This window comes from Mercenaria mercenaria, chromosome 2, assembly GCF_021730395.1.
Source record: "Mercenaria mercenaria strain notata chromosome 2, MADL_Memer_1, whole genome shotgun sequence".
NCBI classification, from domain to species: domain Eukaryota; kingdom Metazoa; phylum Mollusca; class Bivalvia; order Venerida; family Veneridae; genus Mercenaria; species Mercenaria mercenaria.
Genome location: NC_069362.1, coordinates 84,856,238 through 84,874,010, shown reverse-complemented (window position 1 = coordinate 84,874,010; position 17,773 = coordinate 84,856,238). Strand labels below are relative to the sequence as shown.

Sequence of the window (17,773 nt, the reverse complement as noted above, 5' to 3'; positions counted from 1 at the left end):
CAATTATTTTACTGATATCGTTAACTTTAACATCCTTCAGTCAATCATGCGTAACATAACGACCAAATACCGCTGCAATGTAAAACTGCATAGCAAACGAGCTACTAAGCCGTTAGGTGTTGTTAATCATGTTAATGATATTCGGTAATATTGTCTAGTTGCATATCATTTTCTAAATCATTAAACGGTTTGAGAGTATGTGGTATGACGGATTCTAATCTTAGGGGTATCATTAAATCTTATGGATTATTTATACAGATATATGGATTTGTGTCGTGAAATTCTGATATAAGGTAATGCGATATTACTGTAAATTAATAATTCAGTACGCGTTTAATCAAAATTGAAATTTTTGTACATGAGCACCGTCATGAAATTTAATAACTTTGACAACAATTCTGTTGCTGAACACAAAGAAAATAATGTTTCCGAGAAGGAATCTTAACTGGTATAGCACGGAAAGAAATAATGAATTTTATGCTCCTGTAATAGCATGTTTGGCAAAGATTTTAAAGCTATCTGAAGTTTTATTTGTTAGATGTAACCTTTAAAGTGGCCAGTAAAGTTGGTGTAAAACCGAGGGTGAATAAAGTGCAAGTAAACATTAGTGTGACAGTTTGGGCAATCTACTACAGGTGACAGGAAGAAATTTAGAAACGAAATGAACACAGGGGGTTGAACATTCTTGCTGATACACAGATAATAAAATTATCATCTTTGACCAGCAAACGTGCATGATATATGGGAACGGAGAAAGGATGGTGAAATAGTGATTGTGAAACGCTGCATTTTTATTTATCAAAATTCTTTAAATTTCTGTGGTCTGGTCATATGCATTATTGAATTTTAAGGCGCATGAAACTGAAACACTATTAACGATCTCAGCCTTACTGAGTAAGTGTTCTTCTGTGATGAAATTAAATTCTGAAGGATACCAGAGAATCTTGAATGCCAATTTTCACCAGAAAATTTTACGCTTAAAAAATTGATTTTAGTTTTGCGTGCTTTGTTGTTAAATAAAACACGGTTTTTGAAGTCAGATGCGTAGTAATCTAATCACAATGGCCGAATGCCTGAGTGATTAATTACGACTCATCTGAACGAAAAAAAAAAGGTGTTTTGTTTGCCAACAAAGCACGCAAAACTAAAATCTATTTCCATTCTAACACGTTCGAATTACACCAGCAAGGGATGTACAATCTGGAATCCTATTTTAGGCGTAAATGGACGGAGTAAACGAATAGCCAAAAGTAGGTCATTTTGCGAAACTAGTTTAAATCGAGAAGACAATACACGGTAAAATCCTTCTTTGTTTATATAAAAGACAATCTTAGAAGTGTTACAATGTTAAATAAATTGCTATAACAGAAGTACTTTGTCACTGTCGTTTTAGAAATGTGAACAAGTGCAATTGATATTTTAACTTTAAACTTACATAGTTTAAAGGGCAATTTTGATCAAAGGAGAAAATAGTAATTTCGCGAGAAGATTACAAGAGAATGTCAGTATCAAAGAAATGTTTACGAAAATAGACGGATCTTCTTTTTCGATGTTTTTTTCTTCTTTTAAAATACCTTTCATCGTATTAAAACTAAATTTATAATCTTGCAAAATGGTTATTATGTGTTATTTAGCTATGAGCAGTATAAAGATGGATTGAAGGGTCAAACGTTCTGGGGGTATGATAATGAAGACCAGTTTTTACATAGATGACCTCATTCTTGACATTAAAATTAATGGGCAAGTGAAATGGATATACATAGGTTAAATGAAATGCACTCTTCGTTTTGTTTGTAAGATATGTAAAAATAGTGACAGTTGTAATACGAGATATAGTTTACGTGTATGTCTTTCTCCTTAATGCACTGTACAAACAAGGTTATATATTCACATGTGGATAAACATGTTTCTAAATGTAAGGAAGATGTGCAATGAACTTTTTCTTTTTAAATATACACAACCGTAGTTTTGATAAATTAGCTTATCATAACACTTTTAGATTTATTCTTAAAAGTTTATTTCAAAAGGCATTCAGCAGTTTTGAATAAAAATTGATTATTCTTTTATATACATTGTATAGGATATCTATCATTTTGCAAAACCCGCGACTCTGTGACGTTTATTCAATTTCGCATAAAGCTGTTCGTACGTGCTCCATATCGAACGGATAATTTAAAACCCAGAGCTAAAATTTGTGCTCTTTTTATTGTACCGTATCAAAATAAAAAAATCTTACGTTCGGTTGAGGACGAACAACAAAATGATAAAATAGATAATGATTTACATTTACGAAACAAATATTTATCACAATGGAAATCAATACCGATTTGAAATTTTTATCAGTTGAAATTTTTACAAAGCTTTTGAATTTCTATATCGATTTTCCGAGCGAGTGACAATAACCCTGTCTGAATACTACTCTTCAATTAGCCTAGATTACATGGGCTATTGATTACCCAGTACGTGTACGTAAAATGTTTTTTTATTTGTTTCTAGTTAATGAAAAAAATGTCTTTACATTGATACACAGTCATTTGATCAGTAAACACGGACAATACGATAATAGCCACTGAATGGTCAGCAAATACGTTAATGAAAAAGGTCTATAAATAGACAAATCTTTGGTGATATTTCACGTTATATCGATCTAGATGTATTGTATTGCATGCGTAAATCGGATATCTTTTTACTTAATTCTCTCCAATAGTATATCGGGTAAAGGAAGCGAAGAAGGCTTAACATTTGCTTCGAGTACGGACGAGTTTCGTAGAGGTTATAGTTGGATTTTGGTATTGAAGTGACTAATTTGACTGGAGGCCAAATATTTAATATTTTTATCTGAAAGGACTAAGTGTGAATGTACATATTGATTGAAAACTTGATACAAACAGTATGAAATATAGTGTTTGATTATATTTCAGGGACTTTAACTTCCGCGTGGTGATATATGAAAAAAATATAGATCTAAGTACCTGAAACTAATTAGATACTGGCTGAATGGATAATAGTGGAATTTAATGGAGTATCCTGATATAGATATCAATTATTCAGCGATTAACTACATCATCGCAAGTGAAGAATAAAAGGTAAATTGTTGATCTATTGTTTTCGTTACTATAACATACAGAACGTCAATGTAATAATTAGTGTTGCGGGTATTAACCTTTCTGTTAATCCATGATTTCAATGGCAAAGGACGTTACTTAGTATGCATTTTTTTATTTATTTAATTGTAAGGTGGATCCATTATCGTATTTTTCCTTCAACTGTAGATGCGAAAGAGTTTTTTTTTAATGTCAGAGGAGCAGTCAGTTAGAACGTTAGACCTTCCTACAAATCTAGGCTTCGCGATGCCAAGCCTTATAGGACCTGTATAGAAATTAATTACTGAAATCCCCGCAAATACAAATATTCCTTTCATGTAATATTGGCGGCAAATTTTGCATCACTAGACCAGAGTAGCCTTAACCCATGATCCTCAGATGTAAACATCAACATCTTTTTTCTTTTTCTTTTTGTTTTTTTTTTTTGGAAAAGGAACTACTAATGTTTAATGTGCCTGTGATGACTACTTACTCGGGACATTTCATGTTAATATAATAATAAATTATTGATTGTATGTATGTCTCACTAATTTCCTTTAACAAGCATCGATCTTTCTAACCAACATCTGTCCATGAAATATTCAAAGCATGCATGCATGTGTAATGTGAGAACATTTTTATGTTGATAATTAAAAAGGCCTCACGTAGTTATTATTCATATAATACCAATCCTTAGTCAGGCAAAAAATGTTATATCACCTTTTAGGGCTTTTTTTTATATGACAACATAAAAATTCCACAGTATGGACTAGGATATGTCTAACACGACTTTCTTAAAATAAAACGGCTACAACTAACGGCGAGGTAACTTAAGTTTTTATTGATAGCCCAGTGGTATAGAGCGTCCGCTTCGAGTGCAGGAGGCTGTGGGTTCGAATCCCCGGCCGCGTCATACCAAAGACGTGAAAAATGGTATCAGTAGCTCCCTAACCCAGTAGCCCCCTAACTTGGCGTTCAGCACTAGAAAGGAAACAGGCTTCTCTTTTCTTACACCCTTGTGGCGATGGATTCCACCAGGAATGGTGTGTCGGGACTGATTTATATACGTTATAAAACTCCTATAGATAAATTAGTATAAACATAGGATCTAAATAATAATCTAACTTTATGTAGCCGGCATGTTTTTGAATTCAAACACCCAGACACGATTATTCGCTATGAAATATTGTATAAGTTTTTGATAATGTTTTGCTTATGGAATGAATGTAAACTATTCCTCTCCATAATATTATGTAAGCATGTGTAATTGATATTTTTCTAAAATGGTCATTAATATTAATTCCACCCCTTTCTTCTGACATTAGTTAATAGTTGATTAATAAATAATGATTTATTTAGACAGCTTTGCAGTAAAGCAAACACCAAGTGCGAAATGAGTACATACGCAATTTAATTTATGCATTTAGGTCAAGTTTCAATGCATATTGGTCGTTAATTGGGCGTTTACGCGGGAGTGACCAGGCGTCCACTCGGCGCGTTATTGCATGAACTTCTTAATAAAAGTCATCATAGTGTCATGATAGGCCATATAGTTGGATGACGAACCATTGTTCTCTCATTAGTTAAACATAAAACAAGGTTATAGACTGTTTAGATATACAGTAACCCTCAACAAAGCTAATAAAACAGATTTCTAGCACCAAAGCTTGCAGCTCTATCCGATGAAATCACCATACGAAATTTTAGCTGTTCAAGTTGTATTCTCCCGGTTTGCTAGTATGATACATGTTTTTCTTTAACTTGTCGACCGCTGATTTTATCATGCTTGTATGATACGAACATGTCACTGAAATTGCTGCCCTGTAGATATAAAATGCTCCTTAGTCCGTTTCATGCAGAATAATAACGCTTTCTTCCTGTGCACTTTTTACTCAGTGACTCTGCTTTAGACATTTTCAGTTCTCTTAAGACATCTATTACAGTAGTGAAAATAAACAAGGATATTGATGCATTCCTGCTTGAAATTATTGTTTGTGCAGCATATGTTGTTTTTTCTTAAAATAATGATAATAGTATTATTATTAATGGATCGCGATAATTTTATTTTAACGGTACTTGGTAAAATCCAAAAACAGGTAAAGCAGGTGTATTATCCGATAAGTGGTGTTAATTTGTATATTGTAGTATTTTAACTCAAAATAGGGTGCGTTATTCCATAAACGATTTCTAGTCTAGCGGATACAGTTTCGGACATTTATTCTTTTTATGTTTGTATGGTGTAGGTTCGAGCCCTTCTTTTTTAAACGATTTTTACTTATTCTATTTTTAATTCAGGTCTTTTTTATATAGTCTTTAGTATTTATTTTGTTTCTTTTATTCTTTTTTAATTCATTTTTTCTCTAAAACATTTCCATGTCAATGTCTATTGTAATATGAGATCCTCTAAAAAATGACAATAAGTACTCAGTATATGTGCACGAGAAAATCATGACACAAATAGTTTTACCTGTGTTCCTTCTCCAGGTAAAAACTTGCTGGAAAAACTAGAAAAAAAATTGCTCGTCCTGTATTCGAACCAGTATCGTAAGCTTACAAATCATACATGTTAACCACTAGACCACGCCGCTACTTATATCGGTTTCGCGATAAAAGATATTTCTCACATAATGTGTTCACCCGATCCCCTATTTCATTGTTATGGGTTGATCCGGTATTAGTAAATAAAGGCCACAGTTATCGCGTTTTGTTAATACGTGCCTTTAAATATTGTTTCGTTTCCTGCCATCAAACCGAAAAGGAGTTTAATCACTTGGTTTTGTTTTATAAATGTGTGCAAAAACCGTCAAGAAAACAAAATGCATCGTATGTATGTTGCCTTTAATATCTGTTTTTGTAAGTCAACAATCTGACTAAAGTACTTGATCTTCTAAACGAAGATCTGAGAACGACCCATTCACATTCGTCTTCTGTATATTTTGGATTTCCAGTATTGCTATTTTTATTTTATCCAATCAGACGACATGTTCGAATGTCAAAGAGTAAGAAAAATGTGCAGTTATTCCAGGGCTCGAACCCAGGACCCCTCGCTTACAAAGCAAGTGGCCTACCGATTGAGCTAACCGGCTCTCTGCTACATTATGACATAAGAATTGTAAATATCAAAAGTCAAGGCTACAGGTAGATTTGCAAGATGTTGTAAGTTAGGCTCTGATTGGCTAGCGAAAGGGTCGTCAGAACGAGGCAATGAATAGGTCGTTCTCAGATCCTATGCGTAGCGTAATAGGATATGTACTTTAGTCAGATTGTGTAAGTCAATCACGTAGTCTGACATGCTTTTCGTGACAGGATATAATCTGGGTTTCATCTTAAAATGCAAGAGCACGTTTCGTTTAACAAACTGCTTCCATTGACCTTTTCATGTTTAACCTTGCCACTTTCTTAATTAAGGAAAGAAAAACGGCAGTGTTTCTCCTTGAAGCAAAACAAGTTGTAAAGAAAAGATTTACTTAACTAAAGAAAAACTGACGTTTCACTTCTCCAGTGCACTATAAATTGCAATGAGTTAAATGCACGGTTGATCTTTTCACTATAAGATATCTACGATGTTTTCACTGGGAAAATTACCTCCGTGGCCGGATGCTTAAGGTACCTGACCTCGAATCACTTGTATCTCTCCGCTTTGGGTTTGATACCGCGCTCAGGATGTAGACCCTTTTTCATCAAGTTGGGGATGCCAACAGACTGGCTTACGGCAAGTTCAGTTGTTCTACCCAGGGACCTGCAGTATTTCGTCAGGACCATCGTTATTTGGCTACTACGTCATGTAGATTGGGGAAAAAATATTTATTTTAGTTTTATTTTATCTCACTGATTTACTTATTCATGGCGAGGATGATGACTGAACAATTTGTCATATATTTTCGCGATGTTGTGTTTTGGTTAAAGTCACTGATTTAATTCCTTCTTAGTTTCATATAAAAAACGACACATTCATTTTAGTTATCTTTGTAGACCGCAACTTGTTTCCTACTCCTTTTTAAGTGAAATTCTGTCATAAATCAACAAAAAATAGACATAAAATAGGATGTTGAATAGTACCTACTGAAATGCCAGTCAGTGGTGGTCTGCAACCCTGAAATGGTGCATATTTGCTCTTGTTCGCAAAAAAAACCTTTTGGGTTTCGATCTGAAAACTCCAGCATTTGAGTATAAACATGAAACCGTCTCATTCTATGCAGAATGCATTCTAGATATGAACATAGTGATTAATTCACTCGTTCTACGTGAAATTGCAAAAACAAATGGAAAAATTATGATCTTTTTATGATGGACTTCTTCTTAATAGACCACGGAAGCACAGGTTTTTAACCTATTTACTGAACTTATTCCTTATATAGCAAGTCAGTGCTGTAAAATATCTGTTTTGCTGTACGTTCAAGAGTATCTTTCAAAACGACTGTTCACCGTCTATAAAACTTCACTTTCTTCTCATTTAAAGTTTTGTCAATGTATGCCTTTAGCATATAAAAAATGGAGAAAGGGCCTTAAACTTTTCAATATACATGCATAAAAATAAATCGTCATTTCTTAAAAGTGTACTAAAACCTTCCACATTTTAACAGCAGTAAAATCTGTAAAAAGATCCCTTGGAAGCACAGAATGCAACCATAAAAGAATAATAGCAACGTCACCATTACTGAAACATTTCTTGTTTGTTGTTAACTTGTAAAATCAATGACATGTATATGTATCAGGTGAAACTATTCAGGTTATTGTGTGATTTTCATTGTGATAAACTGGGAGTGGGACTGTTCTTCTCTTCTTGCCCTAAAAATAGAAAGGTATCATGTTTCCGAAAATTATGGGGTATTATTTTCAAGTTGGTGTATCGGGTATTTGAAAATGTCGAAAATACACCGCACAAGTGGTTAGTTACATCAAGTTCTTGTGTACTGCTTTCAAGAAAACTTGGGAACATAATAATTACGTGATTTATGATTAAAATAAAAGGGAAATCTTCTTACTTAGTTATACTATACTGCAAAATTATTTGAAATATTATACCTGATTACATAAGTATACCTGATTACTTAAGTAGACTGTATGTTTCATTTCTGCCAAATTCTAGATCTCTATCATTATAACACATTATGTAGTTTCAGTTATTACTATTTTCTTTTATGTATTAAAGCATGTTAAATATGTAGCGAAAGAGTCATTCTCGTAAACGCGTCCTAGGAAAACCACAATTGGTCAGACGGCTATAGAGAGATTCGAACATGCATTGTCAAAGTAGCTTTATCAGGAGTTTAAACTATATTTAAATCTTGATTAAAAATGGTCACATTGAAAAAATAAATACCGAGTGTCATCATGATCATGTATAATAAAATTGTGTCAAATATACTTAAATGCAGTACAAACCCCTGAATCAATATATACGTGCTTGTGGCTCCCTTCAGCTGGACGGGGTTTTAATGATCATTTGAGCCGCGCCATGAGAAAACCATCATAGTGGCTTTGCGACCAGCATGGATCCAGACCAGCCTGCGCATCCGCGCAGTCTGGTCAGGATCCATGCTGTTCGCTTTCGAAGCCTATTACAATTAGAGAAACCTTTAGCGTACAGCATGGATCCTGACCATACTGCACAGGCTGGTCTGGATCCATGCTGGTCGCAAAGCCACTATGTTGGTTTTCTCATGGCGCGGCTCATTTACATTTTAGGCGGCTTGCTATATTTCATTGCTAAACTATGACATAAAAACACGGCTGTATTTTTCATTTGACATGTTTGAGAGTGTTGGATTTCTCTTGTTTCATTTCGAGTCTCTTCTTTCTGTTCATGACGCTATCTTGCACAATTTATCCTTCATACTTCAGAACTAACAAAGAAAATATGAAGGACCAATAGAAACAAATCAATCGGTTCGAATAAGTCAACTGTTTTTGTTTGAAGAATGTTTCAATATATAAAGAATCTCTAATGTTAAGGTAATAAAGTTTCATATATCATCAATGTTTCCTTTGTGAACAATTTCATTATCAATCTAGGTCGAAAGCAATAAAGCCATCAGGAACTGTATTGAACAATATATGAGCCGTGCCAAGAGAAAACCAACATAGTGGGTATGCGACCAGCATGGATCCAGACCAGCCTGCGCATCCGCGCAGTCTGGTTAGGATCCATGCTGTTCGCTAATAGTTTCTCCAATTCCAATAGGCTTTAAAAGCGAACAGCATGGAGCCTGACCAGACTGCGCGGATGCGCAGGCTGGTCTGGATCCATGCTGGTCGCATACCCACTATGTTGGTTTTCCCATGGCACGGCTCATATAGTTATTTTTTATGTGCCTAGGATTTCGTTGTTTTGGACAAGGGGTGGTAAAATAAATAGGAGATTTGTAACATGGACAATGGCTTTGGAGTTTTTTAGAGTATTAAGTTGAATAAACTCATAAAACGAAAAGCCATGTGGCAAATAAATAAAATGGTTGGTTTTCAGTTTTGAACAAAAGAAAGGATTTGAAAGTGAAATTTCAATTGTGTTTATAGGTAACATGAGATATTGTAATAATAAAACATGTTTACCTTTGAAATTAGTCGTCAGAATGTCTGCATTTCTTTGATGCAAATCAGTCACATTCGGTAACGTGGAATCAGTTTAAATAATTATGTGATGCCGATTGTTAGATATCTTGAAAATATGGTCAATGTGACATCTCTTTATATATATACAATATATATACATATTCTGGACTAAATACTAGTAAGCATGTACGCATGTGAAAACGTAATTTATATTTTTATTGTATATTTACAGATTGATTGAGTGAAGGTATGGGTTTATCAAAGGAAGAGACAATAGCAGTGATAGCCGGCTCTATAGCTGGGCTGATCGTTCTCCTGTCCGTCCTGGCTGTACTCGTTTACTGTTGTTTAAGGTAAGGTTTTACACAACTAACATCCATATCTCTCTTGCTTGTCTTTTTTTTATCGCTTTTAAAAACATCTTATGTTCGTCATAGATATCCTTAAACGGTTGTAAACTTTATTAGTATGTTCGGAGGTCTTCGTTGCTGGGTATCAAAGTCGCTGACTTTGACTCACTTGCCCCTCACCCACATCGGCTCGGAGCTTCCCTTGGATTGTAGTTTCTTTTTTCATCTGAGAAAGCCATTAAGCTTGCTTGTAGAAGGTTGTTGAGTGTACCTAGTTGCCTGCGTGCCTGAAATCATGTTTGGATGGTCACATAGGATCTTCTCCCCCCAGGAAAGCTTGCAAACTGTTGTATGATCTATACTTATGTCGGTGTTACTTTATTACCAACAAAAACAAACAATAATATGTATGCTTATAGCTATAGATTGCAAATGTCAACAGAATTTGATACACTTGCACAATCTTGCTTGATCATTTTTCAACATTTTCATACTCCATAATTTATGTTACAGTGCTGCTATATCTCTTTCAGCTACCTTTAAAAGTTATATTTTTCCCGTTTTTGTAACGGCAGCTGTTCCACACTATGGCGGTGAAACCTTAATTACTTTTAAATTACCAGCATGTAATTGAATTTATTACTTGAGTTAATTTGTTGTAAGTTTAATTTTACGCTATAATCACTTTAACTACAACATACAATGTATCAGTTTACAGTATACATGTAAATGTGACGTTTGACGTTTTGTTACAACAAAATGTGTAACGTGTTACGACAGCTGATATATCAGCGGCAGTGTAACAGATGACGGTGTCATAATTATTTCTGCATAAGATTACTCAGTAAACTTCTGTTTCTAAAATCTGCTATTTCACCTACCGCTCTCTATCCCTCACGCTTGCCATTCATGCATTTGACATGCTCTTCTGATAGATTCTCCCTTGCATTTTAATGAAGGCATTATTGCTTGATAGGGGGTGAGTTTCTAATTATGTATTGACAGATATGCATTGAATATACTGTGTACATGTATTGTTAAGATGAGGGAAAAGTGATATTTTCAGATCCGTGTTTTGTTGATGGTAAATAAATAGAAAGAGGTCTTAACAGAAAACTGTAACGCGCTATAAAATGTGCTTACCTTTTAACGATATACGATAGAAAACTGACATTTGAGCTAACAACACATATATCTATATACAGACAGTCTCCTTATTACCACATGTAGCATGCATGCAGGTGAAATGCATAAATATGACATATGTGGTTAAAAAAAAGATGAAAAAATATTTTTTCTTCCTATTTCATTTTTATCATATTTTTTTTTATGCTTCTTTATTTAACAAACATTTTATGTTTAATATGAATCCTTTCAGGCGTCGACAAAGGGAGTCTCGCAAATCTACTCAAAAACCATTTCGTCATCACCATCTCACCCCAGACACAAGTCTTAGTAAAAATAGCGGTCCACCACTACATGGCGACCAACGTAATTTTTCGGACCCAAGACTTGATCCTAGACTGGATCCTAGATTAGACCCACGTCTTCCAAAAGTTGGCAGCAATAATTTATGGTTCGGGAGCCCGTCACTGTATAGTGGAGCGCCATCTCAAGTTTATAAGGACATGAAAAGAAAGGGAAGTAATGCTCTACCTCAGGAACACCAAGGTTTACAAGGTAATGAGGTTTATAAAATATATATTTGTTAGAGCGTCCAAACACAAGAAGATCTTCAGTGGTGTAAAATAAGCCAATGCTACATTGATCTGCGTTATTACGCAGTGAACGTTGCACGAGACGTTTATCACAAAACTGACGCCATTTTTCTTTTTTAATTCGACGGTATGGTGTCAAATCTAGGTGTGTAATATTTTGAAATATTAATCAAGGATACATCAACCGAAAGCTTGATTGGGCTTCATTCGCATTTTTATATTACATGTATTTTGTATTAATCGAAATGACGCTACTTAAAGAAACCGTGCAATATGAAGCACAGAGAATAGTGTTAGGTAGTAAACTTATGGGTACAAGCTTTTTTTTTTTTGCAAATTAACTTGAATTTTACGTTACAGGACCACCAGGTCACATGGTATACCAGGGACCAAATGTAGGCGGCCGTATATACCATAGCCAGCAAGTAGTTCCGGCAGTCTATGAATCTGATTACCGTCTTCCGCGAAGTGGCAGCTACATGGATCTATACTCATACCCGTATAATTATGATCCTTACAGAGGTAACAGAAACTTTTTTTCCCCAGATATATAGGAAGCGCCTTCAGATATTTAGACTACTGCATTTTGTATATTGTAAAATCATTTTTTTCGTGGGCATGACATTTCGTGGTTTTGGTCAAAACGGCAATTTCGTGGGGATATGAATTCATGATTTCAACTTTAGAACATAAAATGAATGGGAATTTTACTTGTTCGTTGGGATTAGATTTCTTGGGTTGACTCAACCACGAAATCCACAAAAATTAGCCCCCCACCCCTCTCCCCCCACGAATATTAATGATTTCACAGTAATTTTGTATTGCACCTCCAACTGGATATTTTTTCTTGATTAATGTTTGCTTTTCAGATGTTTATCGATTACCTTTTAATATCTATTGACACGATATTTCTAAATTCTGCCAGTAAATACTTTTGAACTAGCAATATAGACAGTTTATTGAAAATGGCATGCAATTTCTAAAGTCTGCTAAAATAATGCATTGGAGCTCGAATTACAGACAGTTTATTGAAAATGTCACCTTTCTTTTAATTTTGCCAAACAATTATTTCGAACTCCTTTACATTAATCATTCAAATTAAAAATAATGTGATCTTCCATCCCGTTATGTATAGAATAGAATAGTAAACTACCACAAACTTACCTATTATGAAAACAGCATATGATATATATCGTATACTAGTGGGTGAAATTGTTTCATTTTTTGCAAAATTTGTATGACACCATATTTCTATACGCTATTAGAGGACGTTGAAAATTAGACTAAAGTTTCATTTGATTTATAACAAAGTCTTTAAGCGTCTACAAACACGAACTATGATCCTACATAACGCACGACAAAACTGCCTATGCTGGGTGGAATGTTGTCATTGGAGAGTGGATATTAATGGGCAATAGCGACCAACGCTCTCTTAAATGGTCACAAGGACTGGAGATAAGACCATTATAATACACCTGTTGCCTAGTTGTGTACGATTTATATATATTAAATTGAAATTTAATAAGCAAGCATCGCTTAGGTTTTCAAATATTTACATAGACGAAGATTACATTTTCTGTAACATGGTTAAGCATGGGTCAGCTTGTTCGTACCTCAGAAATCGTCATGTTTGTTTATTTCCAGTTGTGTCTTCATCAACTTAGGTTTTATATGCATTGCTGTTGAACTAAGACATTACTGTCATTATTTTCCATATACCCCAGTATAACTATGTTTGTTAATTAAAACATTCATGTCGCTGTTTTGTTGCACTTAAACTGTCACTGCTGTTTTTGTGCAGTTATTAAGAACACATCTTAATTAATACTGAAATGTTTTTACAGCCATTTACAAAAACAGGCGTACGCATTCTTTGTATAACCGTACATATTTTCTCCAATTTGTCTATTTCATTTTTTGTCTAAACTTGAAATTAAAATTGCTACCATGAGACATTATATTTCAAAATGACAAAACCTAGAAAAGTAATATATTGTCAGTGGTACCGAATTTGATTTGAAATATAGCTAATTATTTACATCTTAAACACTATATCGCGGGATCTGATCAATTAATGGCCTTGGTATGTAAAAGTCTTTAAAACAGAACGTTTCTTTCAACTCCTAATTAAGATATACCTTTCAAAAGTTAGTAGATCTATGGTATTGAAAAAAATGGATTATTTGCTCTCATTGTCTTGTTCTATTATTTGAATTTTAGAAACATTTCAAAAATGTAGATTATGTTCTTGAATATTCTAGATATAAACAACTCTCGTGCCATGTTGATGACTCATCCTGAAAGTGAGGAATATTACCTCGACAGATATAGAGAACGTGAGGTGAGGCGCACGGGTAAAAAAGTACGGCGCTCTCAAAGTGACGTCACACTTCATTCCACGCGTAGACCTAAAAATAGAAAACAGCGCAAAGAAGCGCCGTTTGACAAGGAAAAATCATCTAATTCACGTGACAGTGAAGACAGAAGCAGCAATGACAGGTACGAACAAAAACCGCGAAGAAGCCAAAGCAATGATAGAGAACTATCTGGAGAAAGAACTATAGTAGCCGATGTGCACAGGCAAAAGAAGCCTGCACCTCCCCCGCCTAAACCAAAACCCCATAGAGAAGAAATACAATCAAAATCTATGGACTTCTCTGATGCAGAAATTTCAGAATCCGCAACTGATAGTGCTAAACTTAGAGCTTTAGAAAGAGAAAGAGAACGCAACAGGGAAGCGGAGTTAGCTGAACAAAGGAAAAATAAGGAAAATATTCGTCATAGTGAATATGATGGTGATAATCGTGGATTTATTGACGATAATGGAAATGCAAATGAGCTTAATGTTAGACCATACAGCTACGAAGGAAAACCTTCAAAGTATGAAAGTTCAATTGTAGCTAAAATGGCTGCAATGACTGAAACACCAAAAGCTACATATATTAATAGACAAAGCATTATTGATGATTCAAGCAAAACAAGGGAAAATCCACCGTCAAAGGAAGCTTTCCATGCCCAAGTTGCAAAGAAATTGGAAAAACTTCAGGATAGGACGGTTCCTCCACTTGACTTAACAGAGGGTCCAGTTGCTACATCCACGGGGAACCACTCTAGAGCCAGTCGCCCTACTAGTGGTAAACGTCGGTCTCGTAGGGGATCAAATGTAACAGACCAAGACGGTGAGAACAAAACATTTGCAATTCTATGTATTTGCAATGAGTACTTGATGTAAAGTTAATATCACACTGATTTCCTTTCGAGGCGTCCATATTATTTTTTGTATCAATGTATAGACATGCGATTACTTAAATATTTTATCGTACAACATGTAAGAATTGTTCAGTTTCAAATGTTATTTTTCTTGGTAAATGATGTTTTTCTTTCAGCATCTCCAGTTGCCGTTGATTCAGTGTAAAAAGAAATATCTCAGACTGGTATTTGTCAGAGTCATAAGCCCCATACAAATCTTTTTGTTATTATCAATTGTATGCCCTTTTTGCAGGTAATGTTATAACGGAACAAGCATTTGAATTCCTAGACGGGTACTCTGACGGCGAGGGTACAGACTTTATTGATAGCGGCAGTATTACACCAACGCCTGTCAAAGGTATGTATCAAAATATACACTTTTTTTATTTGAAATATTAATTGACTGTAGTTCGGAGGTCGAGAAACATTGATTATACCTTTTGAGAAGACAAGGACGTCGCCGCAAGACATACTCTAGTTTTCTTTTATTTGATGATATTTGTATGATAATCCTAATTTTCGCATTATTTTCCTCTATTTCAGATATAGATAATCCTAATTTTCGCATTATTTTCCTCTATTTCAGACTATGACATTAACCTATAGTGAAGGCAAAATCAAATTGCACTGTGCTAGAATAGAAAAATAGCAATTGGATGGATTTAACGAGGTAATGGCACACGTCTCAATATGTTGCAACGGTCGTATTGACTATGTGGAGTCAGCGTAATAACATCACGTGGTTGCCACCGGCGGCAGAAGAAGTGTCATCTGTCTGCATGCTCTGATACAAAAATGAAAAAGTCAATACTTCATCAGAGAGATTTGAAAGCCTGTGAATTTGAAAGGTTTTCAGGATCGAATGTGAGATATTAATGATAATGTGGATGTGTTGACGATATATTAAACTATCAGTATTTGTTATTTATACTAGACGAAAATTTGGGAATTATGCATAGCTTTAGTGTCAGTTCAGTCTGTGATATTTAGAAATATCAAAATAACATTGAAACCTGATTCATGTGCATTTACATTTTATTGTGCCTTCATATTGCCAATTTATTATGTTATTTGATGATATTTATTAACATTTACGTCACTAACATTCACACTTGTCACTAGACAGATCTGAGCACGTGTCGCACTCTCTTCTTCCAACATCTAAATGTTACTAATCTCAACCAACTTAAGTGTTATTAACACTTTATGCACTGTCAGTGTGTGTGTACGTTAGGAGCCCTATAAATGGCATGGTCGAAGGGTTATTATTTCGTTTTAACGTAATAGAATTTCTTCATCCCGAAATCTTATTTCGTTATAACTTATAACGGAATCTTATTGAAATCGTTTGTTATAACAAAATGATTTTTTTTGGCATATCGCAATATTAATTCGTTGTAACAAAATCCGAATTCTTAACAGGGGTCACATTTTTACATAGAGCTATATGATGAAGGCTTGAACACGTGAAACTAGAGGATTTGCTAGTAGGCTTATCAAGATAACTGAGAAGGTAGACCTACAGTAATCGCATTTTTGTCTATACGTAAGTTGGCTTGTTAGAAAAGGGATTTATTCTTCCGTGTCGGATCTTCATAAAGAGATTTAAATGCAACTCTGCATGAAGAGAATGTGCGTCAGATAAGGACAGGTTAGGGTTACCACTTGGGTATAACTGTCATGCATAATATGAAGTGTCGCGCGAGAGCCGTACTTCCATGGTCAAAAGGTTAGGGTTTATTTGGATGCAACACAAACATTTTTAACAGTATAGTATGTACTACGTTTTTTAAAACACTGTTTCGGGCTATTTGTCACTTTTGTTTAACAAAGTGACCACTTGACGATAGCCAACAATGTTACTAGTAGGGACTGTATTTAAACTAAAGAGCTGCTGCCTGTGATATTGATATTTGAAGTAGGACTTTTACCCGTGACTTTCTCATCATGTTTAACACTTGTCTAAAGATTAATAGGAAGTGCTTGAATCATTTGAAATGTATAGCTGAGACACGAGGTGTTACCTTTAATCCAGTTGCCATGATCTTGGCCTTGGATGCACGGACTTGATTCCTGAGCTTGATATATCACATCCTGCATAACAATGCTGAGTTTCATTTGGAATCCCTTGGACCGTGCTGACATTATACCGGAGACCAGAAGTATTTAGAACGGAAGAACAATGCGATTACAATTATGCCCTACTTCGGTGTCATTTAAATAGACCCCACCTTGAAAAGAAAACACTTTTGAATACTAGTCAAATTTGGTACAGAGACGTGGCTGGAACAAACTTGGTAGAGTACCACTACCCACTAATTATTTTTTTTTAAAGAAAGCTCAACTTTGGATTTCTAGAAAATAGTTTAATAAAATATGCCCAATTCCGAACAGAATAGGATTTAGTTATAACGAATTCATATTTCGTTATTACGAAATGAAAGAAAATATCGTGTATGTCACACAGATGACTCTGTATACGTTTGCTCTCCGATGTTTTCTTTTTTTAAAATGATATTAATATATTGGGCGTTTGTTTTTGCTAATTTACAACGGGTTTCATTTTTGTTGGTTTCTTACTGATCTTTTGTATATTATAAGTTTCGTGTTTGCAATTTTGCACTGTATGCACTTTACATTACCAAATTTATTCAAGTATTCTATTAAACATACGATTTACTAAGGAGATTTTGATGCAATACTACATTTGCAATCTTTTTATATATAAACTATACCTAAAATGCATGTGTTTTTGTATACAGCAAAATTATGATTATTTGATAATTACAGAATTATAATAAAACAATAATTAAAATAGTTA

At 34.5% G+C, this 17,773-nt stretch overlaps 1 protein-coding gene across 4 annotated transcripts; it reads left to right on the top strand.

Annotated features, from left to right (window-relative positions):
• The first annotated feature begins 150 nt into the window (after positions 1-150).
• On the top strand, positions 151-17,773 carry LOC123564468 (uncharacterized). Of its 4 annotated transcripts, XM_053537094.1 has the most exons (9): positions 151-293; positions 2,922-3,086; positions 8,928-9,038; positions 9,868-9,988; positions 11,364-11,665; positions 12,064-12,225; positions 13,965-14,882; positions 15,206-15,310; positions 15,539-17,773. In XM_053537094.1, exons 4-9 carry the CDS (start codon positions 9,885-9,887, stop codon positions 15,556-15,558), a joined length of 1,611 nt encoding a protein of 536 aa, XP_053393069.1. In that variant the 5' UTR covers positions 151-293; positions 2,922-3,086; positions 8,928-9,038; positions 9,868-9,884; the 3' UTR covers positions 15,559-17,773. The 4 variants fall into 4 exon arrangements, with proteins under 4 accessions (XP_053393069.1, XP_053393066.1, XP_053393068.1 ...); XM_053537091.1 differs by lacking the exon at positions 8,928-9,038; XM_053537093.1 differs by lacking the exons at positions 151-293; positions 8,928-9,038 and adding an exon at positions 872-894.

Coding starts and splice junctions, on each gene's coding strand:
- LOC123564468 (XM_053537091.1), top strand. CDS start 9,885: ATGGGTTTATCAAAGGAAGAGACAATAGCAGTGATAGCCGGCTCTATA. Junction 12,226..13,964: donor TAATTATGATCCTTACAGAG/GTAACAGAAACT, acceptor TGAATATTCTAG/ATATAAACAACTCTCGTGCC. Junction 15,311..15,538: donor TACACCAACGCCTGTCAAAG/GTATGTATCAAA, acceptor CCTCTATTTCAG/ACTATGACATTAACCTATAG.